The sequence below is a fragment of the Euprymna scolopes genome, chromosome 2, assembly GCF_053919585.1.
Source record: "Euprymna scolopes isolate OS-2025 chromosome 2, ASM5391958v1, whole genome shotgun sequence".
Classification (NCBI taxonomy): Eukaryota; Metazoa; Mollusca; class Cephalopoda; order Sepiida; family Sepiolidae; genus Euprymna; species Euprymna scolopes.
Genome location: NC_136483.1, coordinates 105047792 through 105067317, shown reverse-complemented (window position 1 = coordinate 105067317; position 19526 = coordinate 105047792). Strand labels below are relative to the sequence as shown.

The window sequence follows — 19526 nt, the reverse complement described above, 5'->3', positions numbered from 1 at the left end:
CTGAGATTAGTAATTGTACCAAAAAGTGTGGATGGTTCTAATCTAAAAATGCCTTCAATATATAAACAAATCATCTGTGTTGTTTTCTGAACAACTTGAGCAACTTAGTTGCTGTGGTGGACCTCATACGTTGAAATCGACGGAAGTATCTATCATATATATATATATATATATATATATATATATATATATATATATATATATATATATATATATATATATATAAACAGGGAAACCTAACCTTGACTGGGATTAAATTAGGGTCAACAAACGTTCCACACTTCCAATACTTTTATCGTCATTGAAATCGGTGAAATCGCCCATTTTTCAATCAAATTGCCTGCTCTAGTCAGGGACTCACCCCGGTGCGCTTGGAAGAAGATTCACACGCCTTAGTCCACAGTACATTGTAGTCTACATTGCACTGTAGAGAAACTGCTGTTGATTTTATAAAATCATTTTATATAATCGCTTGAAATAAAGTTTGAAATGCAAAAGTCAAGTGTCATGTTTCAATTGTGATCTAAACACGAAACATTCATTTTGAACTCGCCCCTGTCTTATCAAAGAACTTACTGTTGATTTTATGCAGCGAGCCTTCCTGCTTATGCGGTGATAAAACTTCTCAAATGTACTTGTGATGTTAGGCTGCATAAGGGTGTTAACTGATGAAAATCAGACTCTTCCTTCTTTAATCGGATTTTTTTCAATTGTCAATTTTTGATACTTATCTAAGGCATCCCGTAACACAACTGATTTAAGAACACTCGTAGACACATAAAGTATATTTATATTTGTGTGAAATTAAAAAAAATTGTCTCAGCCGTTTCTGAGTCCATAGGAAACTCTCTCTCTCTCTCTTACACACACACACGCACACACACACACACACACACACACACACACACACACACACACACACACACACACACACACACACACACACACACACACACACAGACGAAGTGCCTTTTAAATGTATATCAAATGATGAGGACAAATATAAATATCTCAAAAATATAATAAAACGTTCAATATACTAAATAGATGAATTAAGGATTGTTGTATGATTATAATTCTTTGTTTGAATTGATTGCTCAATAAATAAGTTCCTATTTACAATGCCTCCCCACGGGACAGAGCTAGACACCAGGGTCGTATTTTAACGTGGAGAAAAGGAACAAAAATAAAAATTTTCTCAGTCGTGAAGGATTTCTCCTCCACTGACAGAGAATAAGAAATTGAAGTGCAGCATCTGAAGAACAGATACTGCACTTTGATCTTGTCCCGAAGGCCAAGTTGTAGATAAATAAGTTATTCAATTTTATTTTCCATCGCACGTATGTGTGTGTGTGTGAAAGTGAAAGTGAAAGTGAAAGTGAAAAGCAAACCTGACGTCATTCACAGTGGAATGGTAGCATGTAGACACCTTCGATTCAAATCCAAATGCGTCTAACACAAATTAAAGATAGAATCATCAAATTGCGAGGCTAAATTTCCGTCTAGCAGCCATCTTGCTTGGTTTTTCTATCCGATGCCAAGGAAACGAGCATCACGGAATAATGGCCGCAAAGGATTACGTGACTTAATCCAGATTAGCGGCTTATGTTTTAATGGCGACTAATTAAGAAAGTGATTATTTTGAAATTACTGTCTCCGTCAAGTGGGTTAGTGTTAGGTGTGTGTCTGAGGGGGAGGGGTATTGTGCTACTGATATAAAAAAAAGAGTAGCTTTTAATTTAATAAAAATAAAAATTAAAATGCAAGAGGAAAGGTATTAGTAAAATGGGGGCCAAAGATGGATAGTTACATTCAATGTTCCTATTTACTTGCCTCTCCACGATGGCAGAGTTTGACACAAGGTCGTTTTTTAATGTGGGGAAAAACCTAGCTCTCCAATAAGGGGCACTCTGGATAGGAACAAAAATAGAAATTGTCTCAGTCATGGAAGATTTCTCCTCCACTGACCAAAGACAGAAAAGATGAAGTGTAGCATCAGAACAGATACTGTGATCTTGGCCCGAAGACCAAGAAAAACAAGACAAAAAAACAAAAAACAAAAAAAAACAACAAAGACAAAACTCATTTTCTTTTAACAATTACGAGCACGGTGACCCGACGTTGCCTGGGATTGAATTATGATCAACGAATGTTCCACACTCCCATATTTTTATTGTCATCGAAATCAGTGAACTCATTCATTTTTCAATCAAATCAATTGATTACCGACTCTAATTGGGAACCCATCGCGATGCAACTGGAAAAAAGCTTCACAAGCCTCTCACAGTGACTAAGTTCATAATACATTGTAGTCTACAGTGCACTGTAGAGAATCTACGGCTATTTTATAAAATTATTTTTATATATAATGGCTAACATTAAAGTTTAAAATGCAACAGTATATATATATATATATATATATATATATATATATATATATATATATATATATATATATATATATATATATATATATATATATATATATATAACTTGAGTTCCTTCAGCTATAATCGAAACCGAATCTCAACCTTATGAAGAATTCTTGGTAAAATTATTTATAAAAAAAATAGATGAGTTGAGTGCCATCAGCTATAATCGAAACCGAAACCAAAATTTATGAATTATTTATTACAAGAAATAGAAGGTCATAACAATTAAACAATAGTCAATGGGGGAAAAAAAGATGTGAGTGTGACACACAAAAATAACACACACGCTATCCTATTAATATATTAGAAAGTTAATGTTTATTTGTGGAGATTTGAATGTTTTAGTCGTGCATTTACAATAAACTTTTGGATGAAATGTTTATCATTTAAAATTTTGGTTTCAAGTATTTCAAGTGAACTTTGCAAATCGATTTTATTTAAGCCAGAAAATCTATAATAGTTACATAGTTCATCTTTTGTCTTAGCCATGAAGCTCGGATCGTTTTCTTTTTGGTGGGGGAAGAGGGGAGTTCAGTGTGTAAAGTTATCTGGGAACCAACACGTTCTGGTCTCAGTCGCAAAGTTAGACACAGAATAGAATAAGTTTCCTTTTTTTTTACTTGAGAGTCACCAGTTATCAAGGCCCGAAGGCCACTCGAGGATAAAGGTTTATGAATGTAAGGTGGTAGTCTAGTAATCGTTAATGGTGTAAATTGGGTAGAATTTGATTATTTATGGGGACAACTCAACAAGAATTTGTTTACATTGGATTTGAAGGCTACTATGTTGTATTCAACCGGGAAACAGGACAGAGGAACAGTGTTCCACAGGTGGGCAGTTCTGAGAAAGAAACTTTGTTCATGGAATCTGCATTTCGATTTATGCATAGATAGAGAGCGGGGAAAATCGTATATAGTGGTTGTAGCTTCTACTCACATTTTTTGTTGTACACCGACATTTATTTTCTCAGTCTCTCGTTACTGCTGCGACGCCCCTCATATGATCGTCTTCCCGAAGTTGCTCTCAAACGTCATCCACGTCTCTAACGTGATCTCAAACGTTTCTTTCTATCTCTAACATGATCTCCTTTTTAAAGTCTTTATTTTTTTCCCACTGGTGACGTCATTTCGTATGTTTCTGGAGTCCGCCCTATGAAACCATTTAAAGATTTTGGAGTCGGTCTCTATTGAGGTGCGTCAACCTTCTTTGTGCCGGCAAAAGGAAACATCCAACGCATTGTTTCTCTTTGGGGAACTTTGAATCTTTTCTCCCGTTTTTTTTTCTTTTTTCTATCCTCTCGTTGTGCCAATATTTTAATCGTTTTTAAACGTTAATAAATTTATTTTAGTGTCCCCATACTTTTGCCACATTCAATAAGTTCCCCATTAGAACTCTTTATTTTCGACATAATATTATTTTGTACGCTATCGATTTTCTCCTGATGAGATGATAGCCGAAAGAGCTCTTGAGAAACTTCCACTTATTATTTTCAAAACTATATAAATTCTGTACCTCCAAACATTTATATATATATATATATATATATATATATATATATATATATATATATATATACGCACACACACACACACACTGATATATATATATATATATATATATATATATATATATATATATATATATATATATATATATATATATTCATCCACATACAGTACTGTTTCACAGTCAAGGCTTCTAACCATTCTAACCATTACACTATACCTAAGCTCGATTTGTTTACACAAAGAGCATCACTTAATACGCTAATGGTATATCGTGTATCACTTCCCAATATGCTGAACTCAAGATACGGAGCATTATAGTCATCCAGATACAGTACTGTTTCGCTGTTTCACAGCACATCAGTGCGGCTAGACAGGCAACTACCTCAAGCCAGGATCGAAACCCCACCGCCCATAAGGCAGTCAAGGCTTCTAACCATTACGCTATATGGCTGCTGCTGTACAGGCAGTGAATTAACGATGTTTTGACATTCATTCATTCATGTATATATATATATATATATATATATATATATATATATTAAGTAATGTGATTTATAATTTAAAAGTTTTAAAATTTTTTAAATTTAACAATCAAAATTTAATTAAATTAAAAATCAGTTTCATAATCAGTTTAGCTCTTTAGACTATTATTCTAATCTCCTTTAAATTATATATATATATATATATATATATATATATATATATATATATATATATATATAAATATTAATTCATTAATATTTATAATATAGTTTAATTTTACCATCTTGGATCATTTTGGTAAATTTAATTGTAATTTTTATTTTATATATATATATATATATATATATATATATATATATATATATATATATATATATATATATATATATATATATATATATAAATGACCTTGTCTCTCTGTGTGGAATAGTCCAACAAATTCTTCTGTCAATTTTTGTTCTACAAACTTAAAACTTGATATATAGGGGATTTGAACCCATGGAACAAATTTTATTTAGCTTTTAGCCAGTAAAATAGTTGCTAATGAGTCAAAGTTGAAAAAATGGACAGCATGGGTAAGTCGACTAAACCTGTTTCTTTTGCATATGCAGTTATTGGTTAAAAATCACTTAATTTTGACCGTTTTCTTATCCATCTGTCAATAGTGCAAATGGTAACAACTTAAACTGGAGCGTTAAATGTTTTGGCTTTAATTCTAGCTGATAGCAACCAAGTCATTTTTTTAAACTTTTGAAATCATTACTATATATTAGGCACAATATAATAATTAATAGAGAATTGGCTATAAATTGACACACCGGTTCTAATCAGATCACCAAAGTTAAGCAACGTTGAGCCTGGTTCGTACCAGATGGGTTACCATTTGGGAATTCCAGGCGCCGTATGTGCTCTCCGCTTATCTCGGCATTTGTTTCCAGTCGTCCTATACATACACTTCACTTGCCACTGGTATTTAACAATGTTGACTCAGGAGACATGTGGTCGGAGATTGCGCACCTCCTGCTACAAAAAATTTCACGCACAGGCACCCCTGTCTGTTAATGACTGGAGGAGCCTTATTATATATATATGTAATCTTGTTCGTGTGTATGTGTATGTGTACAGAACAGTTTCTACCAAACAACTTTGTCGATTTTTGGTCTACAGATTTGAAACTTGATATATGGGGTATTTTAATCTATGGAACAAATTCGATTTGATTTTTAGTCAGAAAAAGTAACTGCTAATGGGTCAAAATTGAAAAGTTGTAAACTTGGTAGTCGTAAGTCGAACTAATGTGTATCCTCTACGCATGTGCAAATATACATTTATCTGTTTAAATATGTTAATTGTTTAAAGATTTAATGCCTATGTGTCCTTAAGTCATATGGTAGTGAATACTACAAAAGAGCTATATGTTTTGGTTTTGATTCTAGCTGATAGTGCACAAGTCATATATATATATATATATATATATATATATATATATATATATATATTTTTTTTTTTTTTTGTTGAACATTTGAAATCACCATACTATATATTGGGTACAGTATTAAAATCAATAGAAAATTGGTTCTATAATAATGTACACAAAATTTGCATAAATTAAAATATCATATGTAAGCGTACCGGGCAACGTCAGTCGGCGTGCAAATATCTAATAGAAATAGGAAAAATATTGAAAACTCTATAAGGTAAGATTTAAAATGGAGGAGAATAATAATAAAAGAAATGGAAGAGATGGAAGACGATAATGGCAAAACCAAGGAAACGAAAGAAAAAGAAGAAGAAAAAAAAAGATGTAGGGAAGAAAAAGACGAATCTAGCAATCTTGTTAAATCTAGGTTGACCAAATGAGAGGTTGCCATAGCGAGACGCTGGTAAGTGATGGGCAGGGTCAGCTAACTAGTTCCTCGTTTTCCTTTTCCCCCCATTCACCTTGCGTCACGTGATGCTGTGATTTCAATATCTGCTGGATATGCTAATTAGAAAGTATGTTATTTGGTGCGAAGAACATTTTATTTTTTGTTTATGTTTTTTTTTTTTTTTTTAAATTCCACTCGAACCTGTTATCCAGTTTGATGGCATTTCACTGCTTATCTGACGACAGGTACCATTCATGAAAGATTTTTACCATCGCCAACGGCAAATAATGGCTGTCATTTCAATGCCAATCAATCCATATGGAATTAAAAATTGTACAAGTTTATAACCGCCTCATTCTAAACACTAAATCGGTAAATATGAACCAAAACAGTCATCATTACTATTAAAAACATAAATTATTTAGTAAATTCGCAGTTTAGTGGCCTGAACGTAATACAATGAAAAATTGTATACAGCCGATGAATATTGTTCTATCTTGTTGCTTTTGCTAAACATTAGAAAATGATAAATTTTTTGCGAGTTATTAGATTGCAGAATTTTTAATTTTGATTTCAAATGATTTATTTCCAAATAAGTTTTCATTATAATACCTTTACTTTATATATACGTTTAAAGAGCGTTTTCCGCTCTATCTAATCGTTTAAATCATAATCGTTTTAAAACAATGATGCCTTCTTTTCAGGACGTTGATAACACGATGGGCGAAAAAAAAAGCAAATTCGCACAATTTCTTATTTCAATCCAAGCTAGGTCCAAAAGCTGCTGAAACAGCACGTGATATCAACAAAGCGTTTGACTTAGCAATCACTACTGAACGTACAGCACAATGCTGGTTTAAGAAATTTCGTGGTGGCGACGAGAGTCTTGAAGATGATGAGCCATCGGATGTTGACAATGATCAATAAAGAGCCTTAGTCGAAGTCAATCTATGCACAACTGTTCAAAAACTTACTTTTGAATTAGACGTAATATATACGACGATTTCCAACCACTTGAGAGTAATTGAAAAGACGAACTACTTGACAAATGTGTGTCTCACGAATTGAAAGACAACCAAAAGCAACGCCATTGTGTGTGATCATTTTCCTTTTTTTTTGCGTAATACGAACGACCCGTTTCTCAACCGGGTTGTGACTTGTGATGAAAAGTGGGTTCTTTACGACAAGCAGCAACGCTCAGCTCAGTGGTTAGACGCCGACGAAGCTCGACAACACTTCCTGAAGCCAGAGTTTCACCAAAAGACGGTCATGCTGACTGTTTGGTGATCTGCAACCAGTCTTGTCTGTTACAGTTTTTTGAATGCAGGTGAAGCCGTGTAGCTGTTTCATTCTCTTTTCGGTTAAGATCAATAAAATATGCCGTCTGTTGATTAACTATTGGAGTCACATAAACTTTCTATGGTAGTCTACAATTACTTTAATTATAACGGAGGACAGTCAACCTCGTTATGAATTAAAGGTGGTCGTCTTTAAAGAGTCCAATGTCGACAGATTCCTATCTAGGATCGTCTATGCAAGTAGTCGGATTTTGTTCTGACAATCGTTGTATCTCATTAACCCTTATATTCGAATGGAATTTGGCCTTGATAAGTAGTGACTTAAACAAAAGAAAATTTAATTCATGATTTAAAAAAGACTTGTTACAAAATAGATCTCCTTATGTCGGATAGCAATTCCATTAGTTTGTGTTCATCGTGAAAAGAGTAGAACTAAGTACAGGTAGCAGTGACACAAAGTTTGGAAAATAAACCGATTTCGACAAAAAGACGAACAAGAAGAAATGGCATGGAAGGTTTGACGAGGTCAAATAAATTAAAGTAAAAAAAAAAAAAAAAAAATAGGTGTCAGTTTTTGACGCATGACGTCACAGGTATCGAGGTTGTTAAGAGATTCAGGTAACAATCAGTTTGTCTATGGGACGTTGCGTGAGGCAGATTGATAATAATGGTCCAATAACGGATGGAACCCTTTGATAATGAAATAGTTAATTAATTAGTTAAGAAAATATTAATCGCTCTCATGTGTTTAATATTTTAGTACTTCTATATTTACCGACCCGCGGTTTCCACAAGGTTTCTCGGGTGTGCTCGGCCGCTGACAAGAATAACCGGAAGCGGCCGATCGCGAAACGTTAAGCCTCGACATAAAAATTATAATGATAAACAAAAAATAAAAATATGGAAATACAATAAATAAAATTACAAACATCTATCTAACCCTAACCCCTAACCTTAAACATAACCTGCATGAGTAAAATTAAGTTTTTTATTTCTTCCAATTTATATATATATAAAAAAAAAGTAACCTTCATAGATTTGTATTAGCTAAAAACAGTCAGAGTTTCGTTAAAAACTGAGGAAGGCTCAGCCGACCTTTATGGTTTTTTTCCGTCAACTACCGAGCGAACCAAAGCTAACTTAGACGCACCAATATTTTTTCTGTAAAAATAAACAATAAAACACTCTCAGCCGTCTTTACCCTCCTTTCTAGAAATTTTAAGAATTTTTTTTCTTTCTTTTCTTTTTTATTGCATTTTCACCCCAAACAAGGTGCAGCAACTACTGGGGCACTATGTTGGGATTTGGGCAGCAAGATGTCGGTTCACGTTGCACTTGAACTTCTGCATGTCAGTACAGTTAGGGAAGCAGGAACCTGGAATGGAATTCCAGAGTCTAGCGGTTCTGGGGAAGAAACTACTGGAGTAGAAAGATCTTTTTACATCTAGGGATCTCTACTGTGTGGGGGTGGGATTTAGCTTCCTGTCGGGTTTGTCGAGGGTGTCTACGTCGTGGGGGCACTAGTTTAAAACATTACAGATGCAGTTTCAATTATAATTTAAAAAAAATAAAAAATAAATAATAATAATAATAATAATAATAATAATAATAATAATAATAATAATAATAATAATAATTCTGATTTCGTTTATCAACGTCTCTCTGGAAAGGGATGACATTCATTTCCAGAGGATTTCCCTTAATCCCGGCTTCAAACCAGGAACTTCCAAGATCAAGGGTTTTCCTAAGGATCTTGGTGGTACCTATAATTGCAGAGGTTTGAAGGCCATCTAAAACATCGGGGATTTGTAGGGTTTTCAATTGTCCTTCCAGACGACTTGATACTTCTCCTAGTGTACCAACTACGACCGGGATTATTTGTGTTTTAACCCCGTGTATACACCATATCTCCAAGGCCAATGGAGCATAATTGCTCCACTTCTCCTTTTCCTTCTCTCTCACATTCCTGTCCCAGGGTACTGAAAAGTCTACAATCTGACAGTTTTTTGAGACCTTGTCAATGACGACCAAATCCGGACGATTATGTTCCAATTGCTTGGTCGTTATGACACTTTTGTCCCATCATACCTCTACCTTGCCATTCTCACTTGTTCTCACTTCATCAGGCACCTCCTCAAACCATTTTCCAGCACACTTCACCCCTACCCTCTTACACACCTCCCAATACATCTGGAGTCCCATGTGATCGTGTCTTTTGCTGTACTCTCTCTGGGCCAGTCCACTACACCCTGCTGCAAGGTGCACAATTGACTCTGAGGTCTTACCACAAATCCGGAATTCTGCAGCAACTTCCTCTCCTAGAACCACTTTTATGAACAATGCCTGCTCTTGTGCTGCACAAACAAAAGCTTCAGTACTCTTAGCCAGATACCCAGCTCTAAGCCATTGCCATGATCTTTCATCAGCCACTTCTGCTGTATCCTGGAAGAACCTTCCATGCATTTTCTTCCTAGCCAGTTCCTCTGCCCTTTCTCCATCCATACGTTTCACATAATCAACCTTGGTCTCACATACCTCCACTTCATTGGCCACAACCTTAAGCATCCCCTCCTCACTTCTAACCACATGCCCCTTCAACAACATCTCCTCGGTTCTAACACAATCTTTTACACTTTTCAATCCTCTCCCACCATCTTTCCTCTTTTGATACAGCCTTGCTACGCTACTTCGAATGTGAAATATACCAAACATTGCTAAAACTTTTCTTGTTTTGATATCGATGGCATGCAAATCCTTATTAGACCATTCTAAAATTCCCGCACTGTATCTCAAAACACTGACTGCCCATGCATTTAGGTTTCCTCCATACAGTTTCGACTTTGCAATTAGTTTCACTCTTCTAAGATACTCCTTTCTGACTTTCTCCTTCATTTCTCCGTTCATGATGCCTACATCCTCCAATGCTCCCAAATACTTATATCCTGTATCTTCTATTTTTTTCATGATTTCTCCATTTGGCAGCACTATTCCATTCGAATGAACCATTACTCCTCTTTTCATCACCAGCACCGAACATTTACTAATCCCAAACTCCATCCCAATGTCTTCTGAGTTCTATTAGTCTTTCCATTTCCTTTTCATTTCTACCAAATATTTTCAAATCATTCATAAACAGTAGATGGTTCAGGCGTCTGTCACCAGATCCAAAGTTATACCCCAGTTTTTCTCTCTTCAAGAGGATGCTCAGTGGCATCATTATCATTACAAAAAGAAGTGGCGATAACGAATTTCCTTGAAATATTCCACATTTAATGCCAACCTGCCCCATGTCCTCTCTGTTTGCTGACAGCACCATTTTCCATTGAGCCATACGTGTCTCCAAAAGGCCTACCACATTATCAGCAACCTTCATCATCATTAATGAGGAACCATGTCATAAGCCATTCTATAATCGATCCATGCTACGCTCAGATTCCTCTTCTTCTTCTTCTTCTTCTTCTTCTTCTTCTTCTTCTTCTTCTTCTTCTTCTTCTTCACATCCTGCATTAATGTTGCTCTTTGGTACCTCTTGAGCCTTTCCGGCACCTCTTTTGTTCATCAGGAAAAACACCATTACTCTCAAGATGTTCATAAATTTTCTCCGCAAATATTCCAGTCAACAGTTTCCACATCAATGGCAGACATGTAATTGGTCTATAATTATTGGCATCTGTTCCTTTTGCAGGATCTTTACTAATTAGTGTTGTTCTTCCCTTCACAAGCCAATCTCCCGACGCTACAACCCTTTGCAGGGCAGCAGCTATAGGTGGATAAAGGCATGGAAACTGTTTAAACCAGAAGCCCATCACTCCATCTGGACCAGGTGCCTTCCAGTTTGTCATCCTCCGTATGCCAGCCTTAACGTCATCGATGGTTATCTCAACGTTCTTCATCTGCTGCATTTCTGATAGCCTTTCTCTGACCTCTCCCAACCAGCTAGCCTTCTTATTATATCGCCCTTCGACAGACCAAATCCCACTCCAGAACTTCCTTGCATCTTTTGAATTTGGAGTGTAGTTATTCCCCACCTGTTTACTACCATTTAATTCTTTATACAGCTAAGACTGATTGTTCCGGAAAAGGTTGTTCTGCCGAAACGCAACACTTTTTCCAACAAAGTTCCTAATTTTCATACCACCAGTGTGGACCTTCTCTTTCAACATTGTTAGAACGCTCATGGTTCCTTTTTCCAGCAATCTATACCTCCTTTCAAGAAGAATTGCATCCTTCGAAACTCCATGGAATAGGTTTTTCTTGTTTTATTTGTATTCCTTGTTGAAAAATTAAAATTTTGTATACCTTCCTTACAGGTTTAAAAGTTTTTTTTTTTTTTAAATTTGAATAAGTTTTCAATATCAAGATATATATATATATATATATATATATAGGTTTTGGTTCTAGCTAATTGCACCCAAGTCATTTTTTTTAACTTTTGAAATCACTACCACACACACACACACACACACACACACACACACACACACACATATATATATATATATATATATATATATATATATATATATATATATATATATATATATATATATAGTGCTGATTTCAAAAGTAAAAGAAAAGATAACTTGGGTGCCATTAGCTAGAACCAAAACCAAAATATTAAACGCTCCATCCGAGTTCACTACCATTTGAGCTAATCCGACAAATAGATAAGAAAGTTATAAAATTGAACCACTTTTCCCTATGATTAGTTTACGCATGCGCAAACTAATAGAAATGTTGACAAGTTGTAACGAACATTTTGCATTTTAACTTGCCGACTTCTATACGCATTATGCATCCATTCCAACAAAGATTTTACTCATTATAAACCATGCTTGGTGCGTGATTACTATTTCCTGTTAATTTCAGTGTTATGCGACCAGTAGTTTAAGAGTTTATCGGCTAAATATTTACACACAGAACAGACACACAAACAAAATCTACTGTTTTATTTATATAGATGAGAATTGGTAATTTGTATTATTTGGATAATTTGAACTACTGTTTTCATCTTGAGTGTTATTTTCACAATGTTCCTAACAGCGTAACCTCCGACTTTTTTCTTCGGGTATAAGATGAGAGCAGTAGTCCGAATAATTGAAATAATACAACTTATCAATCCTAATCTCAAAAATTTAGAAACATAATGTCAACTGGTGAAAATAACATTGAAGATGAGTCCGAATAATTTAAATAATAGAAATTATCAATCATCCCCCAAATTTAGAAACATAATGTCAACTGGTGAAAATATAATAAGAAATGAATCTCGCAAACGACCTCGTGTTTGCTTAGCTTGTAAAATGCCAGCAGAAAATGTAGAAAAGTAAGGACAAGCATAATTTTGTAGGTCGCTCATTGGTGAACGACGTATGCCATTAATTTGCATATGTACACAATTGATAACTGTTAAATGGGGTGAATTCTAAAGCAGGGGTTGAATATAGTTTTTGTTGGACAGCGTAGAACGAGAGCGAACGGTATAAGATAACATCGAATACACGAGGATTTGTTGAGAGAAGAAAGGAAAAAAGACTTTCGTGCATTATATCGATAACATATCGGTTTGACACTGCCAGTCCCCCCCCCTTTTCCATTTTATAGAAATAAAAAGCACCTAAGATGAGAACAGTAGTCCGAATAATCCAAATAATACGAATTATCAAACCTCATCTTAAAAATTCAAAAGCATAATTACGTTTGTTTCCTTTTCTTCGAAAGATGACGTCCCATTTCAACTTTTTGCACTTATTTATAAATGCAAGTCCTTTTTTTTTTTTTTTTTTAGCAGAATTTGGGGGGAGGGGGGGGCTAAAATGATCATAAAGTTCAAGAATTTTTAATCACAAATGTTTTTTGTGTTTTTGTGTCTTCAACAGGTTGGAGACAATGTGATAGCTTTAAAAGAGTGCCATTGCTGGGCTGAATTAGCCAGCATTCCTGCTAAATATGTCTACAAAATTCCAGAAGGGATGACCTTCCATGATGCTGCGGCCATCGCCATGAATTACTTGACCGCTTACATCATTCTTTTTGACATCGGCAACTTACGCTCCGGTCAGTCAATTCTTGCTCACAGCATTGGAGGTGGAGTGGTAAGTAAAATTTTTTTTTTCATTAATGAAATTAATAAAAAAAAAAAATGTTTGTTCTTTAGAAATGTCTGATCTATTCCTGCTTCCTTTGTTCCAGCTTGTTTAATTCATTGGTCTAGTTGTCTCCATTAATTTGTGTTTCAGATGCTTTATTGTTATACAGCTTCCTGTATCAGTAGCTTCTTTCCTGAGAACTGCAGGCCTGTGAAACTCTCTTCCTCCTGACCGTTTTCCTCCTACCTTTTTTAACCCCCCCCCCCGGACAAAAGGAGGGTGGACCTGTAAATTCACCTCCGTCTGTCTGCACTTTTCTCAATAACTACGCCTTGAACTTGAAATTTTGCACATTAATATGATTAAAAAAGTAACTGAACGGATTTTCTGGGAAAACTCCGGTCGGCCCCCCCCCACCCCACCCCCTACGGGTGCCTTTCAGGTTAAAATGGCTAAAATTGACACTTTTGTGCTTGTTAAAAAAAAAAAAAAATGAATGCTTTGGGTTTTATAAAACTTTCTGAAAAGTTGTAACTAACTGATTTCTATATAATTTTGTTTGTCTATACTTTGTGATAACTCTTGGGTGTGCCCCCAGGGGCTCTTTTAGGGCTAATAAGAACACTCCATTTTTGGGACTATTTTACCATATTTGTCAAATTTTCTGCATTTGTCTATTTAACAGTTTTGCATGGTGCTGAACTCAAATTTAAATATGTTAAACCCTTGGACTTTGGGGGCTTAAATTGGGGGGGGGGGCAAATGATAAACTTAGTCATTTTTTTTTTTTTTTTTTTTTTTTTCATGGTGCAGAACTCAAATTTACATATATTAAGGCCTAAAACTGCACTGTTTGTTCATTTTTACCAGAAATTGACGTCCCCTGGGCCGGGGGTCTTTTGGGGCTAAATGGGGGGGGGGGGGTGCAAATGCTGAACTTAATCATTTTTTTTTTTTTTTTTTTATGCCTCGTTCACTGTGTAGTCACGGGGGACCATGCATGCTTCATTTTACCTTTTTTTGAGTTTTGTGGGAAATGTTTCCTGCTTTGTAGCACAACCGCCATATATATATCTTAAGAATATGCAGTACCAGTTAACATACACTCCCCATAGACAAAAGGTTGTGATCAATGTGTGTTTGTATTGTTTAATATGAATTAGCTAATATCAACCAGTAAACCTACCCACCATTACTTTCTTAACAAAAGCAATAAAATGTTGTGTGTTTGTATTCTTCAAGTAGTGAAGATTGCAGGAGATTCGGGTTGTAATTGTATATTGTTTTGAATTTTACAACGTGCACTACATGACCTCTTACTTTTATGTGTATCACTGTAAAAGTACAGAATAGTTAACGGTCACGAAATTGTAACAAAAAATTAAAAAAACAAAAACTTATAGCAAACGAAGTAGAACTAAATTCTCTACTGATTCATATACTTTTAACATGTGAAAACTAAGTTTTTTTTTTTTTTTTTTAATTCCATAATTTGTTTTTTTTTATGTTTGTATTTTTATCGTCACACTAAAAATCAAAATGGCTGCCCACATGATGGCATAACTCCGGTTAATTTCATGCTGAAAACATAGTAAAAAAAAAAAAAAAATGTCCTTTCTCTACCACTAACCCTAAATCTGAGTGGTAATCCTTTAAAAAAAAAAAAAAAAAGACGAACTTTTATAAAAATTACTATTAATTGCTTAATGTCGTGAAATTACCCAAACTGGTGCTAGTGCACTTACTGATCCGCGCTATTTTTTAAAATCGTATTTCCAAGTTTAATTAAAGTTTTATGATGTGTTTTTTTTATTCAATTGTATGGTTAAAGTACAGAATAGGTACAAAACACCCTCCCCATGTTAAGAATGGCTTTTTAAATAATAACGTTATTTCAGTACGGATCAATAAGTGCACTAGTACCCCCAAAATTATGCAATCATATGCGCACCGATTTGTTTTTAGTGAAACGATGACACATGAACCTTGAAAATAAATTCTAAAAGTTTCCACGCATTAAAAGTATACAGGTCGGTAGAGAATTTAAATCTACTATGTATACTAAAATAAAATTTGTTTTTTGTTTGTTTGTTTACGGTTTCTCGAGTGTTAACTATTCTGAACTTTTACCGTGCACTACATGTGCTCCGAATTCTAGTAATAACTGTTTATTTTTCTTGATTGCAGGGTCAAGCTATCATTCAGTTGACCAAGACGGTGGAAAACGTGACTCTCTATGGGACGGCTTCGGCTCATAAGCATGAATCACTTAAACCAAACGTAACCCATCTTTTTGACCATGGAGTGGATTATGCACAAGAAATTCGAAAGTAAGTTTATAGTTTTTCAAGCATTATACAAGTTGCCTCGCCTCCTCCCACCAAAAAAAAAAAAAAGAAAAAAAGATACATCAATGTTATCTATAATATAACTCTCACCTGTCTGTTTAAATGTATGTATGTCTGCCTAAAACTTTCGACAGAGGCGACTAGTTTCCACGAGATCGGTATTGTTTTGAAGCTCGACCGTCGGATGACAAATATAAAAAATTGGCTAAAATCATTAATTCCTGCACCCTCAAGTGGGCACTTTTCTACAAGGAGGGGTCGTTTTTTTCGTCTTGATTTTTGAAAATCATCCCCTCTTTTTGATTGACTATCCTTATTTTAAACCTACGTTACTTCCAGTTTGGTGATGGACGCAACAGCAAAGACGTCACTTTTTTTTGTTTTTTTTTTCTACGTTCTTTTCCTCCTATGCGGTACGGGTTCGAGCCTGCCTGCCTACTACTATTTTTCTTTCTTCTCTCAACACACACCTCCAAACATCCGGGCACCCAGGCTAGTCGTTAATAAAATTTAATCGTTTTTTTTTTTTTCAATGCAACTATATTTGGTACAAATAAACTTCAGTCTATGCCTTACTTGTCCACCAAGTTTCAGTCATGAATATCCAATCTTTGTTTTATCACCATTATATAATTAGCACAATTGGATACAAATACAAAATTGTCAATAATTCTGTCACACTCCTTTCTTAATTCTCGCCTAATTTTGACTGTCATGGCGTTCCTTCAGTTTAGGAATAGTCTGGGGATTGTTTTGATAGATTCAACGAGATAATACCATAGATAAAATTCTGGGAGTTAAGGTTCGGTGAGTGTGAAGCCCATTCAGAATTACATTCTCACTGATTGTTTTGGTCGTCTACAACGTGTATAAATTGTTAAAACGACCCATAGTCATGTTCTAAATCCTAAATATCCCACACAAACGCAGACGATTAATTCAAGTGGAAGATTTACTCGTTCAGACAAAATGGACAATGAGAGAGAGAGAGAGAGAGATAGAGAGATAGAGAAAGAGAGAGAGAGCTTGTGTCCATACATTATTTAATCAACATTGTGCGTCCGACCCTACCATCATTGGAATTATTTTGGGGATGGTGACCTTTTTGTGTGTGGCCAGAAAAAGAAGGAATTCCTTTTCTCTGGAAATCAAGTGGCTTCGCCACTTTCATTCACTAAAATCAACTTTATATCCATAATATGTCAATCATTCTCTCCACTAAAGCTTGTGGCTTCAGTATTATTTGGATTATTCAGACTACTGTTCTCATCTTGAGTGTTATTTTCCCAACGTTTCATCTGCTGTAACTTCCGACCTTCTTCAGGTGTCTCTTGTTTAACATGCAGATCTTTCTATCGAACTTGGGAATCTGCACAAAATTTCGAATGTAAACTTTAATTTAATATATGGAGGTTGCATGTTTTCGTTCCGTCAGTTATGATCCGGTAAAAAACTTAAGTTTCTTTTTACCTTCATATGGTCATGTGAGGTGCAATGGGGTAAAAGGTAGCTGGTTAATTTTAATGCATACAAAACCAAGCATCTATCTTTTCACTACTAATACTCTGATACCCATTTGGCCTCAATTAATATGAATGGCTCTTGTCTCAAAGAAACACCCTGCTTCAACAAGCTCCTGGGATTAACCCTCACTCCTGACTTAAAATAGAAAACTTACATCACATCAGTTGCCAAGGTCACTGAAAAAATGGTTGCCTCATTCTACCGCTCCAGAAGATATTTCAATCCTGACAGAATTCTCTAATTGTATAAAAGCCAAATACACCCTAAAATGGAGAACTGTTGCAATATCTGGAAAGAAGCTGCTCGAACAGACCTATCCTGCCTTGACCAAGTTCAAAACCGGCTTTGTTATCTAGTAGATGATCCTCTTTTCTCCTCCCTGTAATGTTTTTCCCACTGCAGAGACGTTGCGAGCCTGGCTCTGCTCTATCGTTATTTTCATGGCAGGTGCTCGTCTGAGCTTTAATGTTCCCCATTCACAGAAATCACTATCAACAATTTCCCCCAGACTCTGTGCCTAAACAAGTTCCATGAACAAAGTTTCTGTCCTAGAACTGCCTGTTTGTGGAACTCTGTTCCGTTAGCCTGCTTTCCAGCTGACTACAACATGATCATCTTCAAGTCCAATGTAAATAAATTTTTGTTGAGGCAACCCCTTAAATAGTCAATTTCTACCCAGTTTCTACCACTAACGATCATTATGATGTTGTCTCCGTGACCATTGTACACTCATTAACCTTTACCCTCGAGTGCCTTTTCGGCTTTGATAGCCGGTGGTTCCCTTCTAAAAAAAAAAAATGCGGTCAACCATACTCGACTTTTCAATATTTCCACATATTATGTCTTTCCAGCGTTCTTCTAACTTTACTTTTACTGGGTGACATATCTTGCTTCTGCAAAATTTTTCCAAACTTGCATGGGCAGAGAGTTTATTCACGATGACCTTATGCAATAATTTAGCTCCAAAGTGCCATTTACTCATCAATATTTTAATCAACTTAAAATTATATATACATTAACTTCACAATCGTCGTGGCACTGTCATCTCAAAATTTCAGAAACTTGTGTCTTTAGATATGTAACACGATGAAACGATCACTAAAGTGTCCCTGCTTATCACTAAATGTAACTGTAACGTGAACCGACACCTTGCTGCCCAAATCCCTACATAGTACCCCAGTAGTTGTTGCCCCTGATAGTAGCCCCCTACACCAAAGTGGCAATTTGCCTTGTTTGGGGTGAAAATGTAATAAAAAAAAAAAAAAAAAAAAAAAAATGCTGATAAAACAGACTGTTGGATGTACATGACTAAAATTTGGATAAGTCCAGCATGGACTGAAGTTTATTTATACCATGGTTTTGTTGGATTACAGAAAGGATAGCGAATTTTATTACTTATTCCATGAGTGATATTTTATTTTGGAGGCGGGGGGGGGGTACCCTATATTTTATTTTTGACATGTTTATGATATTGAATTTTGCGGGTGTAGCCTAAGTATTTACTTAGCATCGATTTGGTGAGAAGAATTCTAAGCAAAGTTATATTTACCAAAATAATTTTCAGTAAATATATATTCTTTAACCCCCATCAAGGCACACCTGGCGTTTCCTGGAAATGAAGGCGGACCTTTTATGTACTTTTATTCAAGACCTGAAGCGCATATATCAAACCCATTGCTAATGTTAGGTAAAAATGGTCCGATCTTTTTTCTACTCTTTCTGATCGTTTTTTTTATGGAAATCGCTTCAGACTAGACATGAAGCCACTTAATGTAAAACGTTAACAAGAATAAAATGTGATTATCGCAAAGACAGAAGATGCTTATTGACCTTAGTCTTGAAAAGACCAAGGCTGAAATAGAAAAAAAAAAACAATAATAAGCAGGAAAAGAGTTCCACAATATTGTGGTTCTTAAAAAGAAGCTACTAGAATAAGACTTATCACAATGAAATATCAAAACAGCGAATTGGAGACT

The 19526-nt window shown here is 35.3% G+C and overlaps 1 protein-coding gene across 50 annotated transcripts in view; it reads left to right on the top strand.

Moving 5' to 3' along the window:
- LOC145293800 (putative NADPH-dependent quinone oxidoreductase VAT1L) overlaps positions 1 to 19526 on the top strand; it is a 324545-nt gene that overhangs the window by 157274 nt on the left and 147745 nt on the right. For all 50 annotated transcript variants that reach the window (XM_080140590.1, XM_080140822.1, XM_080140814.1 and 47 more), the window contains exons 3-4: positions 13469 to 13684; positions 15866 to 16008. In XM_080140590.1, the coding sequence (XP_079996716.1) occupies positions 13469 to 13684; positions 15866 to 16008 (359 nt within the window). The remainder of the gene's footprint in view (positions 1 to 13468; positions 13685 to 15865; positions 16009 to 19526) is intronic.